Source organism: Otolemur garnettii, unplaced genomic scaffold (assembly GCF_000181295.1).
Source record: "Otolemur garnettii isolate 467f Iridium unplaced genomic scaffold, OtoGar3 scaffold00010, whole genome shotgun sequence".
NCBI classification, from domain to species: domain Eukaryota; kingdom Metazoa; phylum Chordata; class Mammalia; order Primates; family Galagidae; genus Otolemur; species Otolemur garnettii.
This window is the reverse complement of record NW_003852405.1, coordinates 1,126,230-1,142,704: the sequence shown is the minus strand read 5'-3', so window position 1 is coordinate 1,142,704 and position 16,475 is coordinate 1,126,230. Positions and strand designations below refer to the sequence as shown.

The window sequence follows — 16,475 nt, the reverse complement described above, 5'->3', positions numbered from 1 at the left end:
CTGTAGCTCAGGGAGTAGGGCACCAGCCCCATATGAAATCAGTACATTGTACCCCATAAATGCATTAATGTATACATGATCTATATGTTTATGATTTAATAAAAAAAAAAAAAAGCAGAGAAAAACTGAAAATAACAGCCAATCCGTGAGTGACTAGTCCTAAGAGTCTTATTTGGGCAGTGCCTGTAGCTCAGGGAGTAGGGCACCAGCCCCATATTCTGAGGGTGGCGGATTCAAACCCAGCCCTGGCCAAACTGCAACAAAAAAAACAGCCGGGCATTGTGGCAGGTGCCTATAGTCCCAGCTATTGGGAAGTCTGAGGCAAGAGAATTGCCTAAGCCCAGGAGTTGGAGGTTGCTGTGAGCTGTGTGATGCCTCGGCACTCTACCGAAAGCAATCAAGTGAGACTCTGTCTCTACCACAAAAAAAGGAATCTTATTTATCTGTCTTACTATGAGTTTAGGGAGGAAAATGCTTAGCTATAGATAGTAATAGGACATTATTAAAAGTCCATATGCTTTTTAAGAGAAATCCTGACAATCTTACGAGGGTAGATAACTATTATCCCTATATTACAGATGAAGAAATTGAGGCACAGAGAAGGAAAACAACTTGCTGAAGGTAACACAAGTAGGACATACAGAGCAGGAAATTAAACTAAGAAAGTCTAGTTCCAGAATTAATCCTTTTTAAAATTCAGCATGTATCCAACAAATAATGTCTGTTGTGTCAGACCCTGAAACAAAGGTGAGTAAGACTTGATTTAGGCTCCACACTGTCCACTAAGGGAGCCTGTATGCTAGGTGTAGTCAGATCTGTGCAGGGAAACACCCAGGTGCTCCATGTAGCTTCAAAAAATTTGCCCTCCACAAGTCCCCTTTTCTTGTTTTTCTTCAGCTTTTTCTTTTTTAGATAAGATTCCCACTCTGTTGCCCAGGCTAGAGTACCATGGCATCACCCTCGCTCACAGCAACCTCAAACTCCTCTGCTTTAAGTGATCTTCCTGCCTCAGCCTTCCCAGTAACTGGGACTACAGGTGCCTTCCACAAAGCCCAGCTAATTTTGCTGTTTTTAGTAGAGACAGGGTCTCTCCGTTGCTTAGGCTAGTCTCGAATTCCTGAGCCGAAGAGATCCTCCTGCCTTGGCATCCCAGAGTGCTAGTTTCTTTAGCTTTCTAATGAAATGTTTAAAAGTTCACTTTTCCTTTTGGATAGGAGGTTAAAGTACAGGTTTTCTTACCAGCTACAGCAACGAGGTAAGAGGCATCCATGATGTTAATTCCCAGTGTTTTGGCTCTGGCTACCAGGTGAAAAGTGGGGATAAAATATGCTAACTGACTGAGAAGAAAAGACCAGGTAAATATATAAAAGAAAGGATTTCTAAAGAGAGAAGTATCAAAGAATTTTTGCTTGCAGCTCCACAAAATAGCCTTTTTCTCATGACTTTCTTCATTACTTATTAACAGTCTGTTCTTGTTAGGCCCACTGTTTACCTCCTCACTTTGGTTTTGTGAGGCTATTAAACTTTTACCGGGTTGTCCAGCCTTGTGCATAGTACTGTCTTTGATGGGAGATTCTTGTGTCTCATTATAGTAGGTTCCATACTGTAGTTCTGGATCACTTGCAAACAAATTACTACCTTTATCTTTAATGTCAGAATTGTTCTCACTTTTGATATGGATAGGTCGTAAGAGCATAGTAGATGGCACCAAATTCAATGTGATAGCTCCAAATAATATAAGGGCACCTAAAAAGAGAAGTTAAAAATAACTTTTCAGTTCACAGTACTATTTTTGTATTAGTCTTAGAAGAGGCTCCATAACATAATTCAATAATTTTTTTTTTTTTTTTGAGACAAGGTCTCCCCATATTGACCTGGATAGAGTGCAGTGGCATGATCATAGCTCACTGTGACCTAAAACTCCTAGGCTCAAGTGGTCCTCCTGCCTCAGCCTCCTGAGTAGCTGGGACTATAGCTGTGTGGCACTATACTCAGCTAATTTTTCTGTTTTTTGTAAGGACAGGGGTTTTGCTCTTGTTTGAACTCCTGATCTTAAGCAATGGTCCTGCCTTGGCCTTCCAAAGTACTAGGATTCCAGGAATGAGTCACCATGTGCAGCCCAAATAATTCTGGAAACCTTGTCCCCTGAATTTGAGGTAATTGTTAGCTATGTACACTTACGCTGCCTTTTTTTTTTTTTTTGCGGTTTTTGGCCAGGGCCAGGTTTGAACCTACCACCTCCAGTATATGGAGCCGGTTCCCTACTACTTGAGCCACAGGTGCCGCCCCTTACACTGCTGTATCCCTGTAAAAACAGAGTCTTTTGGAGATAGAAAACCAGTAAGATGCACTAATAAGACATGATGGAAGGAGAGGTTATTTGTGCTAAAGGGGAAAAACCCATTTTTTTAGGGAGAGTGTATTTCACATATTTAAAAATTACAGTTGGGCTTGGCGCCCGTAGCCAAGTGGTTACAGCGTTAGCCACGTACACTGAGGGTGGCGGGTTTGAACCCAGCCTGGGCAAGCTAAACAACAACAACCAAAAAAAAGATAGTCGGACATTGTAGGGTCTGTAGTCCCAGTTGCTTGGGAGGCTGGGACAAGAGAATCGCTTAAGTCCAGGAGTTTGAGGTTGCTGTGAGCTGTGACATCATAGTACTCTACTGAGGGCAACATAATGAGACTCTGTCTCAAAAAAATAAAAATTACAGTTGGCAGTATATAAAAGATTGACGATTAAGGAACATTATCCTCTTTTCACCAAAATATTTTTTTTAAAGGAAAAATGTGGAAAGTAAATGCTTTCATGATGGAGTGGAGAAGCTTATTTGTCTAGAATTATCACTTTCTCTGCAAGGTGTTTCCAGCTGCACAGAATGCCCTTCATCTCAGATATTGAACCCTATGGTGATTTCTGGGTTGCTTGTGTGGGCTGGCAAATTCTGCAGGTAGTTCAAATTTCTGTTGTGTATTCTATTTTTTTGCAGTTTTGGCCAGGACCAGGTTCAAACCTGCCATCCCCAGTATGGGCTGGTGCCCTACTCCTTGAGCCTCAGGCACCGCCCTCTGCTGTGTATTCTTTAAGGAGGAAAGAAAAGCATGGTTACTTTAGAAATCATGCTCTTTTCCTCCCCGGCAATACTTTGGAAAATCAATTGCTCTAAAAGTTTACTTTTCACTCATCAAAGGGAAAGAGCTGAACATTAAATCTTGCAGAATTGATAGTTCAGAAATTTAAAATGACCCACCTGTCCAGTCATATAGGTCTATTAGGAGTTTTGTAAAGGGTGCCAAGAGAAATGTCAGTCCCATCCCAGAACGGGCAATAGCTGTAGAAAGAGCCAATCGTTTTTTGAAATATTTGGTGGTAAGTACAGCAGCTGCTTGGTACAAGAAAGCAGAACCCAAACCTAAAAGAGAAACATAATTGGGAATCACTTTCACATTAAGTGATTTGGTACCAGATGAGATATACTCCTGAATCTATGGTAATACAGCTAGGCCTTCGAACCCAAAGGAGAAGGGAAGGTTCCTGTTCCGTCTTTTATAACCATACTTAAGGTGAACTCACCAGGTAAAAGTCCCATAGTCACACACAGAAAGGGAATGCTTGTAGCCCAGCTGCTGATCAGATATCCACCAGTAACAAGGAAAGTCCCAATAATGGAGGCAGTTTTCTCACTAAATATGTCGCAAGTAATGGCAACCAGAGGACCTTAGGAGAAGAAAGAAAGGTAACTCCTAGGTAAATAGGCTCTGGCATCCCTTTTGATAATTTAAATGAAAGACTGACGTGGATTCTCTACTTTGGAGTATTATGTATCCTTCAGAAAAAGGTGGTTTGCATTTCTTATTATTACCAGATCCTAAACTCCTTTTTGGAAGAAGAGTTTTAAAAATAAGTGGATTGTAAATAAAGTTTGAAGGGAGAAGCGTATTGAAAAGCATTAGAAAACCTTCACAAAATGTGATTGCATCCACAGACCAATGATTGGTGGATGGTTGAATCACCAACTTACTGTTCCACTATATTATAGTTCCAAATAAACCAAACGAGGAGAAATTGGTTCTATATGTTGTTTTAAGGATACTCAGATGACTAGAACTTCATGGTCTGACTTCCAGGTTAAGGGCCTGGCTCACTAAACCTGTAGTGAGACATTACCACACTGTGGAAAGAAATAAGGCATGAAAAATTGAGTCGTAGAATTTAACTGAATTCTTCAACTCTCTTTGTTGCAACTCCAGTTTTCCCAACTTAGTTACCAAGTCAAGTGGAGGCTAAACACTGAATTCCTTTCTCAGTATTACATATTAACAAATGAACCTGAATTTTAGCAACTCTTTAGACTTGAATGACTGAGGAATCGTCTAGGAATTGCCTTTTGTGGTTCTCCTTGAACATCAAGCTTATTTCCAGCTTTATACCTGCAGAAAAACGAAGTGAAGACATGATGGATCCAATCCAACCAGTTTGCTCTGAGGTGGCTTCAAACTTTTCTTGAAAGACCACAAAAAAAATCGCGAAAGTCTTGGTCATCCCCATCACAAACACATTGACCTAAATCAAAGTAGACCAGAGTCAAGTCAGGTGGTGAATGAACCATCTGAGGGAAAGTTACAGCTACAAGAAGTTAACTCCCCAATCACTAGTATTTACCGTTTGCTTTGTTGGTTGATCTTCATTTTAGGTGGGAGCTGTTCCTTCCAGAGTGGCTAAGCACTTTAATTGAAAGCATCTCATTGAATCCTCATTTCAAGGTTTCAGAATAGGTCATTAGAGATTAGGAAATGAACGTTTAGGGAGGTAAAAAGTTTCTTAAGACCAACTACTACTCTACTGTTATGATAACATCTGCTAAAGATTGTTATTAATATCCAGTTACCTTTGTGGGAGAATTAGTTCTATCAGTGTTTTTGCTGTGGCTCTGCACTCTTCTCATTTAATACCTGCTTCTGAGCAGTCATTCACTCAGGGTTTTTTTTTTGTTTTTTTGTTTTTTGAGACGGAGCCTCAAGCTATCCCCCTGGGTAGAATGCCATGGCATCATGCTCACAGCAACCTCCAACTCCTGGGCTCAAGCGAGTCTCCTGCCTCAGCCTCCCAAGTAGCTAGGACTACAGGTGCCCGCCACAACGCCTGGCCATTTTTTGGTTGCAGCCATCATTGTTGTTTGGCGGGCCGGGCTGGAATCGAACCCGCCACCTTAGGTATATGTGGCTGTCGCCTTAGCCGCTTGAGCCACAGGTGCCAAGCCCACTCAGGGTTTTAATTACTGCCTGCACATACTCACTGATGCGACTGAGTACAGTTCTGCAATCAATCTGCCATGGCTTATGTCCTGGCTTGCTTCTTACAAGGGTTGTGACCTTGAGCAAATGACTTCTCAGGAATGGTAAAGTTAGAAGAATGAAAATACTATCTAGCTCAGAGGACTCTGAAGATTAATTTTTAAAAAAATTTTATAAATGAGATAGAATCTCAATCTGTCATCTGAGCTAGAGTGTAGTGGTTCTGTCACAGCTCACTGCAACCTCAAACTCCAAGACTCAAGCCATCCTCCTGACTCAGCCTTCTAAGTAGCTGGGACTACAGGCGCATACCACCTTATCTGGCTGATTTTTCAAATTTTTGTAGCTATGGCATCTCGCTGTGTTGCTCGGGCTGGTCTCCTGTCTCAGCCTCCCAAAGTGCTAGTATTGCAGGTAATAGCTACTGTGCCCAGCTTATGAAGATCAATTGAGAAATTTTTGTAAAATATTCAATCCATGTGCTCAAACAATTAACTGGTTTTGTTATGTTACCATTCTGCCTTTCCAAGAGCTTTAGACTTATGTAACTGTCTACTATGTCCTAATTGTGGTCAATTTGCCCAAACCCAAACTTGACTTTCCTTTACCCTACACCTACTCTTCAATTTTTTGATTGGTACCATCTACCCACTCACCTGAGTTAGAAAGATGCTTTTTCTTAGACACCTCCTTTCCTTGGCCCCTACCTTCTGAATAATCATTAAGACCTTCACCTCTTCATCCCTATCACCAGACTCTTATTCCAGACTAGTATTAACTTTTTTTTTTTTTTTTTTTGAGACAGAGTCTCACTATGTTGCCCTTGGTAGAGTACCGTGGCGTTACAGCTCACAGCAACCTCAAACTCTTGGGCTTAAGAGATTCTCTTGTACCAGCCTCCCAAGTAGGTGGGACTACAGGCGCCTGCCACAACGCTTGGCTATTTTTTGGTTGCAGTTGTCATTGTTATTTAGCTGGCCCAGGCTGGGTTTGAACCTGTCAGCCTCAGTGTGTGTGGCCAGCGCCCTACTCACTGAGCTATGGGCACTGCCCATTTTTTTTTTTTGAGACAGAGCCTCAAGCTGTCACCCTGGGTAGGGTACCGTGGAATCATAGCTCACAGCAACCTTCAACTCTTGAGTGTAAGCAATCCTCTTGCCTCAGTTTTTCTATTTTTAGAGACGGGGCCTCACTTTTGCTCAGGGTACTCTTGAACTCATGAGCTCAAGCAATCCACCTGCCTTGACCTCCCAGAGTGCCAGTAGTAGTATTTCTTACCTGGAGTCAGGGGACTAAGAATTGGTGATGATGTTCAGGGGTTGCAAAGTGGGAATGGTGAGGAAGTAGGTCCCTTGTATTTTTTCCCATACTGATTTTATGGAAGGTACAGAACATTTAGAGTGAACAATGCAATGGACACTAGGACTATGTATTCAAAACAAAAAGACATTTTATCAGGCCCTTCAGGCATTTTGTAACCATAATTTTCCTGCACTGCATTTTCTAGCAGGAAATCAGGCTAGATAATTACATGCAAATCTCAAATGACCTAGACTGATTTCTCTTACTACAAGATAAACAGAGAGATGATTGTGTCCTCGCATGAGCAAGAAACACTAAAATGTGCCATTTTGTCAAATCAGCTCCCCCCGCAACCCCGTAGACACGGGTTCTGTGCTGGTGTCCAGAGGGTGTTGATCTCTATTTTCTTAACCGCCTGAATTTAGCTAGCGGCTCTTCCCCCACTTCAGAACCTTTCCTTTCTGGTCTGTCCTTGATGTCTGGGGTGCAGCAGAAGTGAGTGGTTGGTTTGTCTCTAATAACTGGGTCTGTGTGTTCCTGGTGTGTCAAGAATGCCAAGGGCAGAGCCATTCTATCTAGCAACCTCCCCTCCCTTAACTTAAAAGCTTCCAACTTTGTTTCTGTTTGACTCAAAGATATAAAAAAATCTCTCCTCAGGTCTAAGTTTCCCCCCAATTTAGCAGAATTCATAAATCTAAATTACCCTCCCTAATCCCATGCCTTGGACCAAACATGGTGAGGTGGGTTTCAGTTTCTTCACTAGAGTCCCCATCAGACATTTTACATGGCACATCCCAGAATAAAACAAACACCCTAGAATTTTTCTAGTTCTCTCATTTCTTTTTTGTCTTTAAGAGTAGTTAATTGGCTTGAACCTGGTAGGAAGCAGGCCTTCCCCTCCGCATCAGTAAGAGCGTCCTCACCAGACCATTCTAATTCTCTTGGTAAAGGGGACTAGATCAGCCTCAATGGCCCATTTTGAACTTTGCCAGTTATTCTTAATAACAGTTTCTACTTGCATCTCTCTTTAGTATCTAGCTCTTCCTGATCTTTATAGACAGGCTTCTTTAAAGAATTATCAATTAAGTGTAAAGAATTAGAGGCAAGAATGGGGGAGGGATAGTGTATTAGGTATCTCTACTTCCTCTTATCCCCCTATACTGAAAAAGCCTCCCCTTCACTGTGCCAGCTCTTATCAAGGTCACAGAGACTTCTTTGTTGGTAGACCGATAGGCTGTTGTCATTTCTATCATATTGACCTCCCAGTAGTATCTGCTAATCATTTTCTCCTGGAATTCGTTCTAAATGTTATCATTTTCTCCTTTGCTTAAGGCTTCTGTGACTCTACATTTCTGTATTCCCACTTACTTCTCTAACTGCTGCTCCGTTTTCTGTGTGGGCTCCATTCCCTAGATGATGGTTTTTCTCAGTGTTATGTTCTAGTCCTCCCTCTTCTCTCCCTGGTGATTTCACTGATCCTGCCTTAAAGTCCAAACTATTGGTCTATGGTGATGACACACATTTCAGTATGCAAATCCTGTGCTCCAAATGCACAGGCTGTATGCTGCACACATTATTGGTTCTTTTATAAGACCTCAGACTCAGGCCAGGCACAGTGTCTCACACCTATTATCCTAGCACTCTGAGGGGCCCAGGCGAGTGGATTGCCTGAGCTCACAGGTTTGAGACCAGCTTGAGCCAGAGCAAGCCCTCGTCTCTAAAAATAGCTGGGCGTTGGGGGTGGACACCTGTAATTCCAGCTACTCAGGAGGCTGAAGCAAGAGAATCGCTTGAACCCAAGAGTTTGAGGTAGCTGTGAGCTATGATGCCACAGCACTCTACTGAGAGTGACAAAATGAGACTCTGTCTCAAAAAAAAAAAAGACCTCAGACTCAGAATGTTAAAATTAAACCATTCACACCATCTTCATATTTTCTCCCCATCTTCTTATGTCCTCCTGCTCACAGAATGGTATTCATTATCCTCCAAGTTGCCCAAACCAAAACCCCAAGACTGCTTGACCTCTTCCCCTCACACCTAACTCCTCTCTGTCTTAAAAGTCTACCTCCTTGACATTGCTCAGATCTGTGTATCCTCTATGTGCTCATTGTTACTGCCTTAATTTAGACCTTCACTGTTTTCTCACCTGGATTATTGCAACATCCCTTCAGTGGATCTCCATGCTTCCAGGCATAAACCCCATTAATCCATTATTCATCCTACAATCAGAGCTCTATGTCTGAACTACAAATCAGATCTCATCACTCCACTGCTTAATTTTTCTCCTTAGTTCCTCACAGCCTCAAGAAAACCAGTGTTCTTAGCATGCTTTACAAGGCTGCTTCCTATCTCCTATTTCATCACCTATCTCCTTCTTGTTTATTCACAAATGTGTCTGTCAGTTCATTTATCCACCCATCAATAGGCATTTATTGAGTGCCTACTATGTTCCAGGCCATATTATAGAACTGGGATGGAATGTATACTGGTGAGCAGTGCAGACATGGTACCTCTCCTCATGGCACAGTCAGTCTATTTAGATGGTACAGAAAACAGTCAGAAATAATGTAGTTACAAAGCATGGTAAGTTGGTTAGAATGAATCTTTTTTTTTTTTTTTTTTAAGTAGGGAGCTTCCCAAGAACAATTGTTATTCCCCACCTTTTTAGGAGCTCAGCCATTATAGAAAAGAACATTCACAATTCTTACAGAAACAAAAGCACAGTCATCTAAATTACAACTGTGTGGAATCAGCCCCGAGCTCACTGTTAACATTTTGAGGATCCAGTATCTTTTGTGTTTTTATAAGCAGTATCACAAAATGGGACATTGTTTATTAATCTGGTTATTAGGTAGTTTACCAGCAACTAAATTGGTCAATAACATCCTATCCTAAGGATAATGTGGGAAAAGTAAGGGTGGTTACTTGGGGAAAACGCAAGAGAACTGAAGACTCCACCTGCAGCATCAGTTCTGCAAAGCTTATGATTTGGGGTGGTCGCCCAACTGTGGGAAGGGCACTCCAATTTAGGGCATCCTTTAGTATCTGGAGGGAGAGGAGTGGAAATGAAATTCTACATTCTTTGGTAATGAAGCTAATGTTTAGCAAATGGTACTCTATTAAAAGTTGTATTATCCTGGCTTAGGACCTCTGCCCCTACTTTACTCTGTCACTAGAGAAGAGGCATGATGTTTCCCCACCATCTTATTTGTAGATGTCTTAGTTATCCACATCGTGGACTAGAGCAGTGGTCCCCAACATTTTTGGCACCAGGAACTGGTTTCATGGAAGACAATTTTTCCATAGAATGGGGATGGGGGGTGGTTTGGGGATTGTTCAAGCATATTACATTTATCGCAGATCAATCAGGCATCAGATTCTCATAGGAGCAAACACCTAGATCCCTTGCATGTGCAGTTGACGGTAGGGATCGGGTTCCTGTAGAATATAATGCAACGGCTGATCTGACAGGAGGCGGAGCTCAGGAGTGATGTGAGCAATGAAGGGTTCACCTGATCACCCCCCTGCTCATCTGTGGTGTGGCCTAGTTCCTAACAGGTTATAATCTACCTGTACTGGTCTGTGGCCTGGAGGTTGAGGACAATAGGACAAGAGAATTATTAGTAGTCCAGTACCCTTCCCTGATAGCTGTTTCCTCTAGGGCTGAGCAGGGGAGAAGAAACATCAGGAGGAAAAGAGTGTTTTTGTGAGTACGTTTCAAAGTTAATAGAACTTATCTGGGAACACTTAAGAAAAATGTGGCTGGCTGGCTTGGCGCCGGTACATACACAGTATAGCCACATACACAGAGGCTGGCAGGTTTGAACCCAGCCTAGGACTGCTAAACAACAATGACAACTGCAACAAAAAATAGCCAGGCACTGTGGCAGACACCTTAGCCCCAGCTACTTGGGAGGCTGAAGCAAGAGAATTGCTTAAGCTTAAGAGTTTGAGGTTGCTGTGAACTATGACGCCATGGCACTCTACTGAGGGTGACATAGTGAGACTCTGTCTCAAAAAAAAAGAAAGAAAGAAAGAAAAGAAAAACTGTGACTGGCACGACTCTGTGTAGAGCTATTTGGGGCACCGCTGTGATGGGACTCACCAGCATTCTAGAATGGGCATGCTGATGAGCAGATCACCACTGTCTCACATAGCAAACCCAGGAGCTTCTGGAAGATGTGGGGAAAAGTTAATTTTAAAAAAAATGGCTTGGTGTGGTGGCTCATACTTGTAATCCTAGTAGTTTGAGAGGCCAAGGCAGGAGGATATAGTTGAGGCCAGGAGTTAGGAACCAATCTGAGCAACATAGTAAGACTCCATCTCTGCCAAACAGAAAAACTAGCTGGGTATGGTGGTACATTTATGTAGGCCCAGTTACGTGGGAGGCTGAGACAAGGGGATCACTTGAGCACAGGAGTTTGAGGTTGCAGTGAGCTACGATAATATTAGCAAGACCCTGTCTCAAAAAAACAAAGATAAGACAGAATGCCACCAGTAACACAGCAGGACCCATCTCTAAAAAAAATTTTTTTAAGGCTGGGCATGGTGGCTCATGCCTGTAATCCTAGCACTCTGGGAGGCGGAGGCGGGTGGATTGCCTGAGCTCTCAGTTCAAGACCAGCCTGAGCTACTGCAAGACCCCATCTCTAAAAAACAGTAGGGCATTGTGGTGGGTGCCTGTAGTTCCTAGCTACTCAGGAGTCTGAGACAAGAGAATCGCTTGAGCCCAAGAGTTTGAGGTTGTTGTGAGCTATGATGCCACAGGACTCTACTAAGGGCTACAAAGTGAGACTGTCTCAAAAAAAAATTTTTTTTTAATTGGGTATGGTGGTAAATGCTGGTAGTCTTAACTACTCAGGAAGTTGAGGCAGGGGGAGTGGTCCAGCCTAGGAGTGTGAGCTATAGCTCTGATCATACCACTGCATTCCAGCCTGGGCAGTAGAATGAGACCTTGTCTTAAAAAAATAAATATAAAACAAATGCCTAATCTAAACATTTATGGATGAAGGAGAAAAATCAGCCTCCCATTTCAAAATCCATAGACTTCTCCCTTTGCAGACACACCAGAAACAGTACTTTAAGTTATAGTTAGTGGGGTGAGTTGGAGGTAGACATCAGGCTAAACCAAGAGGAAATGTCCTCATTTCCTTTTGGGGAAAGGGGTTGCTGCTTTCACTTGGGAAACAGTTTTAGCTTTCTTCTAGGTTCAACATGGGCCTCTGACTTTAGCAGTTATTGATAATTGCTAGCCTTGTTCTGCCCCCTGTCCACTCAAAGGCCAAGGATTTCCCAAGTGATCATATTTATAGGCAGCTCTGAGCCTTTCTCCAAAGAGCCTTTCTTCAGAAGGTAGGAAAGGGGAAAGAAAGCACGTTCTTACCAGAAAAAAATGAAACACAATCATCCATCCCCATCCTCCATCCAAGGGTTTAGTGTAAGCTTGGGCCTTCCCCTCCCTCTTCGGCATGATGAGTCCTCTGTTTTAAATGGAGAAGATCCCTGTGACAAAGCCATAGTTGATTTGGTTAACAAGAAACTAGTTTTTAAACTTTATTTTTCTATATAAAAATCACTGGTACTGTCATTTCTCCCCTGACCCTCTTAGATACATAAGAACTCTGCCTAAAGTAAGGACTTGGCTAACTGCAAAGCCTGACCTCAACGGCTATGGAGTGGCCACTCCTAGCATTGTGCTGGATGTCCTTCCCCTAGGTCTGCAAGCCAGCTTCTTAGGACAGCTATGCACCATCCTCCTGGCCTCTGGGTGAGCTCTTGACTTGAGAGGAATGGAAAGGGAGGGAGAGCCTTGAGTTTAGGAATTCCTTTTACAAAGCACATGCTAAATTTAAATATTCTAAGAGCTAAATAGAAATGACATGAAAATGCAATAGCCTTTCCTCGAATAACGGATCCTGGATCAGAAAAAAAGTTGTAAAGGACAGTCAGAAATTTGAATATACAGTGTATAATAGAGGATACTATGTCAAGAATAAATCTCTTAGGTATCACAGGGTTGTCTTGTGGTTCTGCATGAGAACATCTTGTTCTCATGCATGCTAATGTATTCAGGAGTGAAATATCACTATGCAGCCAGTAAAATAAATATGTATGTGTAGAGAGAGAACAAAAAGAAAACGTGAGTCTCTGAGGAAGCGGGGCAGCACTCATTATCTCCCTGTCGGTTTGAAGGCAGGCTGTTTTACTGGAGAGGAGAATGAGCTGGCAGGGTGCGTAGAGTGACCGTCTGGTGGGCAGGCTGGACCGGAAGAAAGGTGCTGGTCAAAAACCAACCCCACACACAATCTCATTTCCATCTTACCTTTGATGTGATGTTTCAGCAAAGGAGTGAAGGCAGATGAGGCAATTTAGGAAGAAAAAGAAATTATACTACTTTCTAGAATGTTACTCTTTCTAAGACATTTTGTTCTGCTGCCCTGTGGAAACAAGTGAGCCTTGTGAGAGCCAAGGAGAGCACAGCTGGTTTAGGAACTCCTGCCAGTGGACTTTACTTCCTGAGAGGAGGAGGGATTGCTGCGATCTGATGTCATCTCAGGCCCTTCCTCCACCCAGTCTTATTCAGAAAGAAGAATTTTTCACCCTGGGCTCAAAACAAGCAGCAAAGTCAACCAAGGGGAAAGTCCTTTTGGTGATTATGCTCAAGGTAGGAGGATGGGGTCCCCAAACTTCAGTATGTCATCTGTGAAGTTCCTCAGGGAACTTGAGACATGCCTTTTTTTTTTTTTTCTTTTTAAAACAGTCTCATTCTGTTGCACCAGGCAACCCAGCTCACAGCAACCTCAAACTCCCAGGTTCAGGCAATTCTCTTGCCTTGGCCTCCTGAATAGCTGGAAAGACAGGCGCCTGCCACAATGTCCAGATAATTTAGTACAGATGCCCAGTTTTTAGTACAGATGGGGGTCTTTCTAGGCTGGCGTCTAATTCCTGAATTCAAGGGATCTTCCTTCCTTGGCCTTGCAGAGTGCTAGGATTACAGGCGTGAGCCACTGTGCTTGACCTAAAACATGCTTATTTTGTAGGAGAAATACCTGACTCTCCCAGAAGAGAGACAGACATTTTCTGGGCCACAATGGTGGTGATTTTTTTTTTTTATTTCAACTTTATTACTTTGAAGGTTTTTTTTTTTTATTACTTCTTCCTCCTGTAGTGTTTTCTTGCCCCCCATGGAGCTGGAATCACAAGGTCCGGCTGTCTCATTGTCCTGTTGTTGTTGTAGAGACGACGTCTCACTCTGGCTCATTTGGCTCAGGGGGGTCTTGGTTGGTCTCGAACCTCTGAGCACAGGTGATCCACCCGCCTCGGCCTCCCATAGCGCTGGGACTACAGGTGTGAGCCACCACGCCTGGCCACAAATGGTGATCTTCCATAAGGTTAGCCCATTGGCATGGACTTTTGTGTATTTACTAAAGATTCTGGTTACTAATTTGGGATTTTAGTGAGAGAGGATACCCAGGAAAGGTGAGGTCTAGGAGAGCAGGTCTTCTCAAGCAGACCACAAAGATATACCTGCAGGAATCTCTCCATGGTGACTCAGCTCTTGGGAATTTGGAAACTAAACTTCCTGGGAACTTGGAAATTTCCAAGTTCTGTGAAATCCTGTAGTTCTGTAGGGGCTAGAATAACATCTCCCGCTTGATTCAAACTGGCCAGTGGGAGGGGTACCTGTGGGGTGGAACTTTTTGACTGTCAATAAAAAGGGAAAGACCAAGCCAGTCGGGGAGCACAGCCATTTGGAATTCTATGCCGTAAGCTCCTAGCTGGTGAATAAAACCCTTCATCTTATAAACACGGTGTTTGGGTGCTCTTTCTCTCTGTTGGGCCTCATCTTCCTGCAACATTTTTGGTTTCCTGACTGGGAAGCGAGATCACCCTTGGAGAGAACACTCACCTGATAGTTGCCGCCAATCCTCATGAAACCCACGTGGGGGCCCCTGATTGGCCTGGGTGCGTGAACCACTGAGTGAGCCAGGGAAACAATTTCTCCTCCCTGTGTGGACACCTTGGCTGGGTGGAGAAAGGACCCACTTGGCGGGTCCTTCCACCGAGAGGAACTGGCGTGCAGGAACAGGTGCCTACTATACAGGGAGACATCTAAGGCAAAGTATGATTGATCTGGGGGTCCCACTACAGTTTTAGTGGAAGAAGGAGCCTGATCAACTCCTTGGGCATTTGATAACCAGCAGGTCTGTTGAGAGGTGTGACTGAGAGAACTCTGAGAGTGGAGTTGGACCTCCCTTCACAGGCCTAGAGGAGTGTTGTTTGGCTCCTAAGGCTAAGTGGCAACTCTAGTGGGAAATCGAGGTTGCCCAGGTTAAGAAATGGGTTGGAGTTGTGTGCATGTGAGTGCTTGGAGAATGACTGAGATGGTAATAATAGGTGGTGTTTCGCACCCCCCGCCCCATTCACGGGATGAAACGAATGTGCGAGTGTGCCCTTCTTCCCTGCTCTAATTTTGCCCCCTGGCTATTTTGAGAGAAACTAGAAGTTTCAGGTTTTCCACTTTCTGTCTTTGGCGGCAGCCACGTGGCCATGTGGGACTTGGGGGAAAATGAAAAGACATTAGAAAGGATGACTGTGTTGTGGTTTTATTACTGGAATTTCTTCAGCAAGTCTTTGGTCTCAGGAATTTGAGAATTGAGCCCATGGGCCACAAATCAGTGACAAAATGGGATTTTGTTGGACTGAGGGGCATGCAGAGGGAGTGGAGAGTGCCAGGGCTATTGGCAGAGGGATGTGCCTTGGAAAGTGTTGTGGTTCGGGCAGTCCGGTGAGCTCTGTATGGCCTTTGAAAATCTGAGGAAGTGATTTGGCCCCTGTGGCTCAAGTGGCTAAGGCGCCAGCCACATACACCTAAGGTGGCAGGTTCGAATTCAGCCCAAGCCCGCCAAACAACAATGACAGCTGCAACCAAAAAATAGCCAGGCATTGTGGTGGGCGCCTGTGCTCCCAGCTACTTGGGAGGCTGAGGCAGGAGACTCACTTGAGCCCAGCAGTTGGAGGTTGCTGTGAGCAGTGATGCCACTGCACTCTACCCAGGGGGACAGCTTTAGGCTCTGTCTCAAAAAAAAAAAAGAAAATCTGGGGGAGAGAGTGTAAATCTCATGCTGGGCAGGGCTGTATCCACATCCGCAACAGGTCTCCAAGGTGAACAGCCTCTGGAAGAGGGGGAGGAGGCCCAGGTCAGAGGTTTCCTGCATGAGTCCTTTGTCTAAGGGTAAATAATTGGTCCTGAGAGATATTTTGGCCAGGACTTGGTAGATGGAAAAATACCTTTACAAACTGAATGGGTATTCTAGCAAATGAATGAATGCAGCCCCTTACCTTGGACAAGTTAGGTCTTTGCAGTGGTTTTTGTCTGGGGAGGGGATTAGGGTTTGTGCTCCTTAGTCACGGTGGAGCCATCCAAAAGGTTTGGGGCTGCTTTGTTCACGACCTTGCTAGGGCTCAGAGGGTATAGCCTGCAACACGTTTGTGCCTGGAGATAGGAGTCTAATGTCTGAGCTCACCTGAGCCTGAAAAATGGGAGCTCCCTGTCTAGCCCTGAGTGGGAAAATCTTGTATCAATGTTATATTTTATAAAATGTCTCATTTGTAAAATGTAATAATTTGGTTGTTTAAATTATTTAGGAAACTGAGTCTTTGTCAAAGGATAAGATTCTTGCCTTTTAAACCTTCTAATTATCAGTTTGGCAGAGTGAATGGGTGACTTTATAGTAAACTGAGATCCTGTTTTGTGGGAAGTGAGTTTTTGAGAGTAAGAGATATTAGACAGAAAGGAGAATGGCATCGTGTAAAGAAAGAATTTTGTCCTGAAAATAAAATAAATAAATTTTGTCCAAAATAAATTTTGTCGGCTC

The 16,475-nt window shown here is 43.5% G+C and overlaps 1 protein-coding gene across 6 annotated transcripts in view; it reads right to left on the bottom strand.

The window, feature by feature from the left end:
* Nucleotides 1-13,101, bottom strand: part of SLC16A4 (solute carrier family 16 member 4) — a 27,384-nt gene extending 14,283 nt beyond the window's left edge. The window contains exons 1-6 of one of the 6 annotated variants that reach the window (XM_003784042.2): nt 12,920-13,096; nt 11,981-12,099; nt 4,432-4,564; nt 3,575-3,718; nt 3,252-3,413; nt 1,240-1,746 (exon numbers count right to left, since the gene is read on the bottom strand). In XM_003784042.2, the coding sequence (XP_003784090.1) occupies nt 1,240-1,746; nt 3,252-3,413; nt 3,575-3,718; nt 4,432-4,564; nt 11,981-12,067 (1,033 nt within the window). In that variant the 5' untranslated portion in view covers nt 12,068-12,099; nt 12,920-13,096. Of the gene's footprint in view, nt 1-1,239; nt 1,747-3,251; nt 3,414-3,574; nt 3,719-4,431; nt 4,565-11,980; nt 12,100-12,919 lie in introns of those variants that run through there. The other 5 variants (XM_003784043.3, XM_012801730.2, XM_012801728.2 and 2 more) reach the window with 5 other exon arrangements.
* Nucleotides 13,102-16,475: the final 3,374 nt, after the last annotated feature.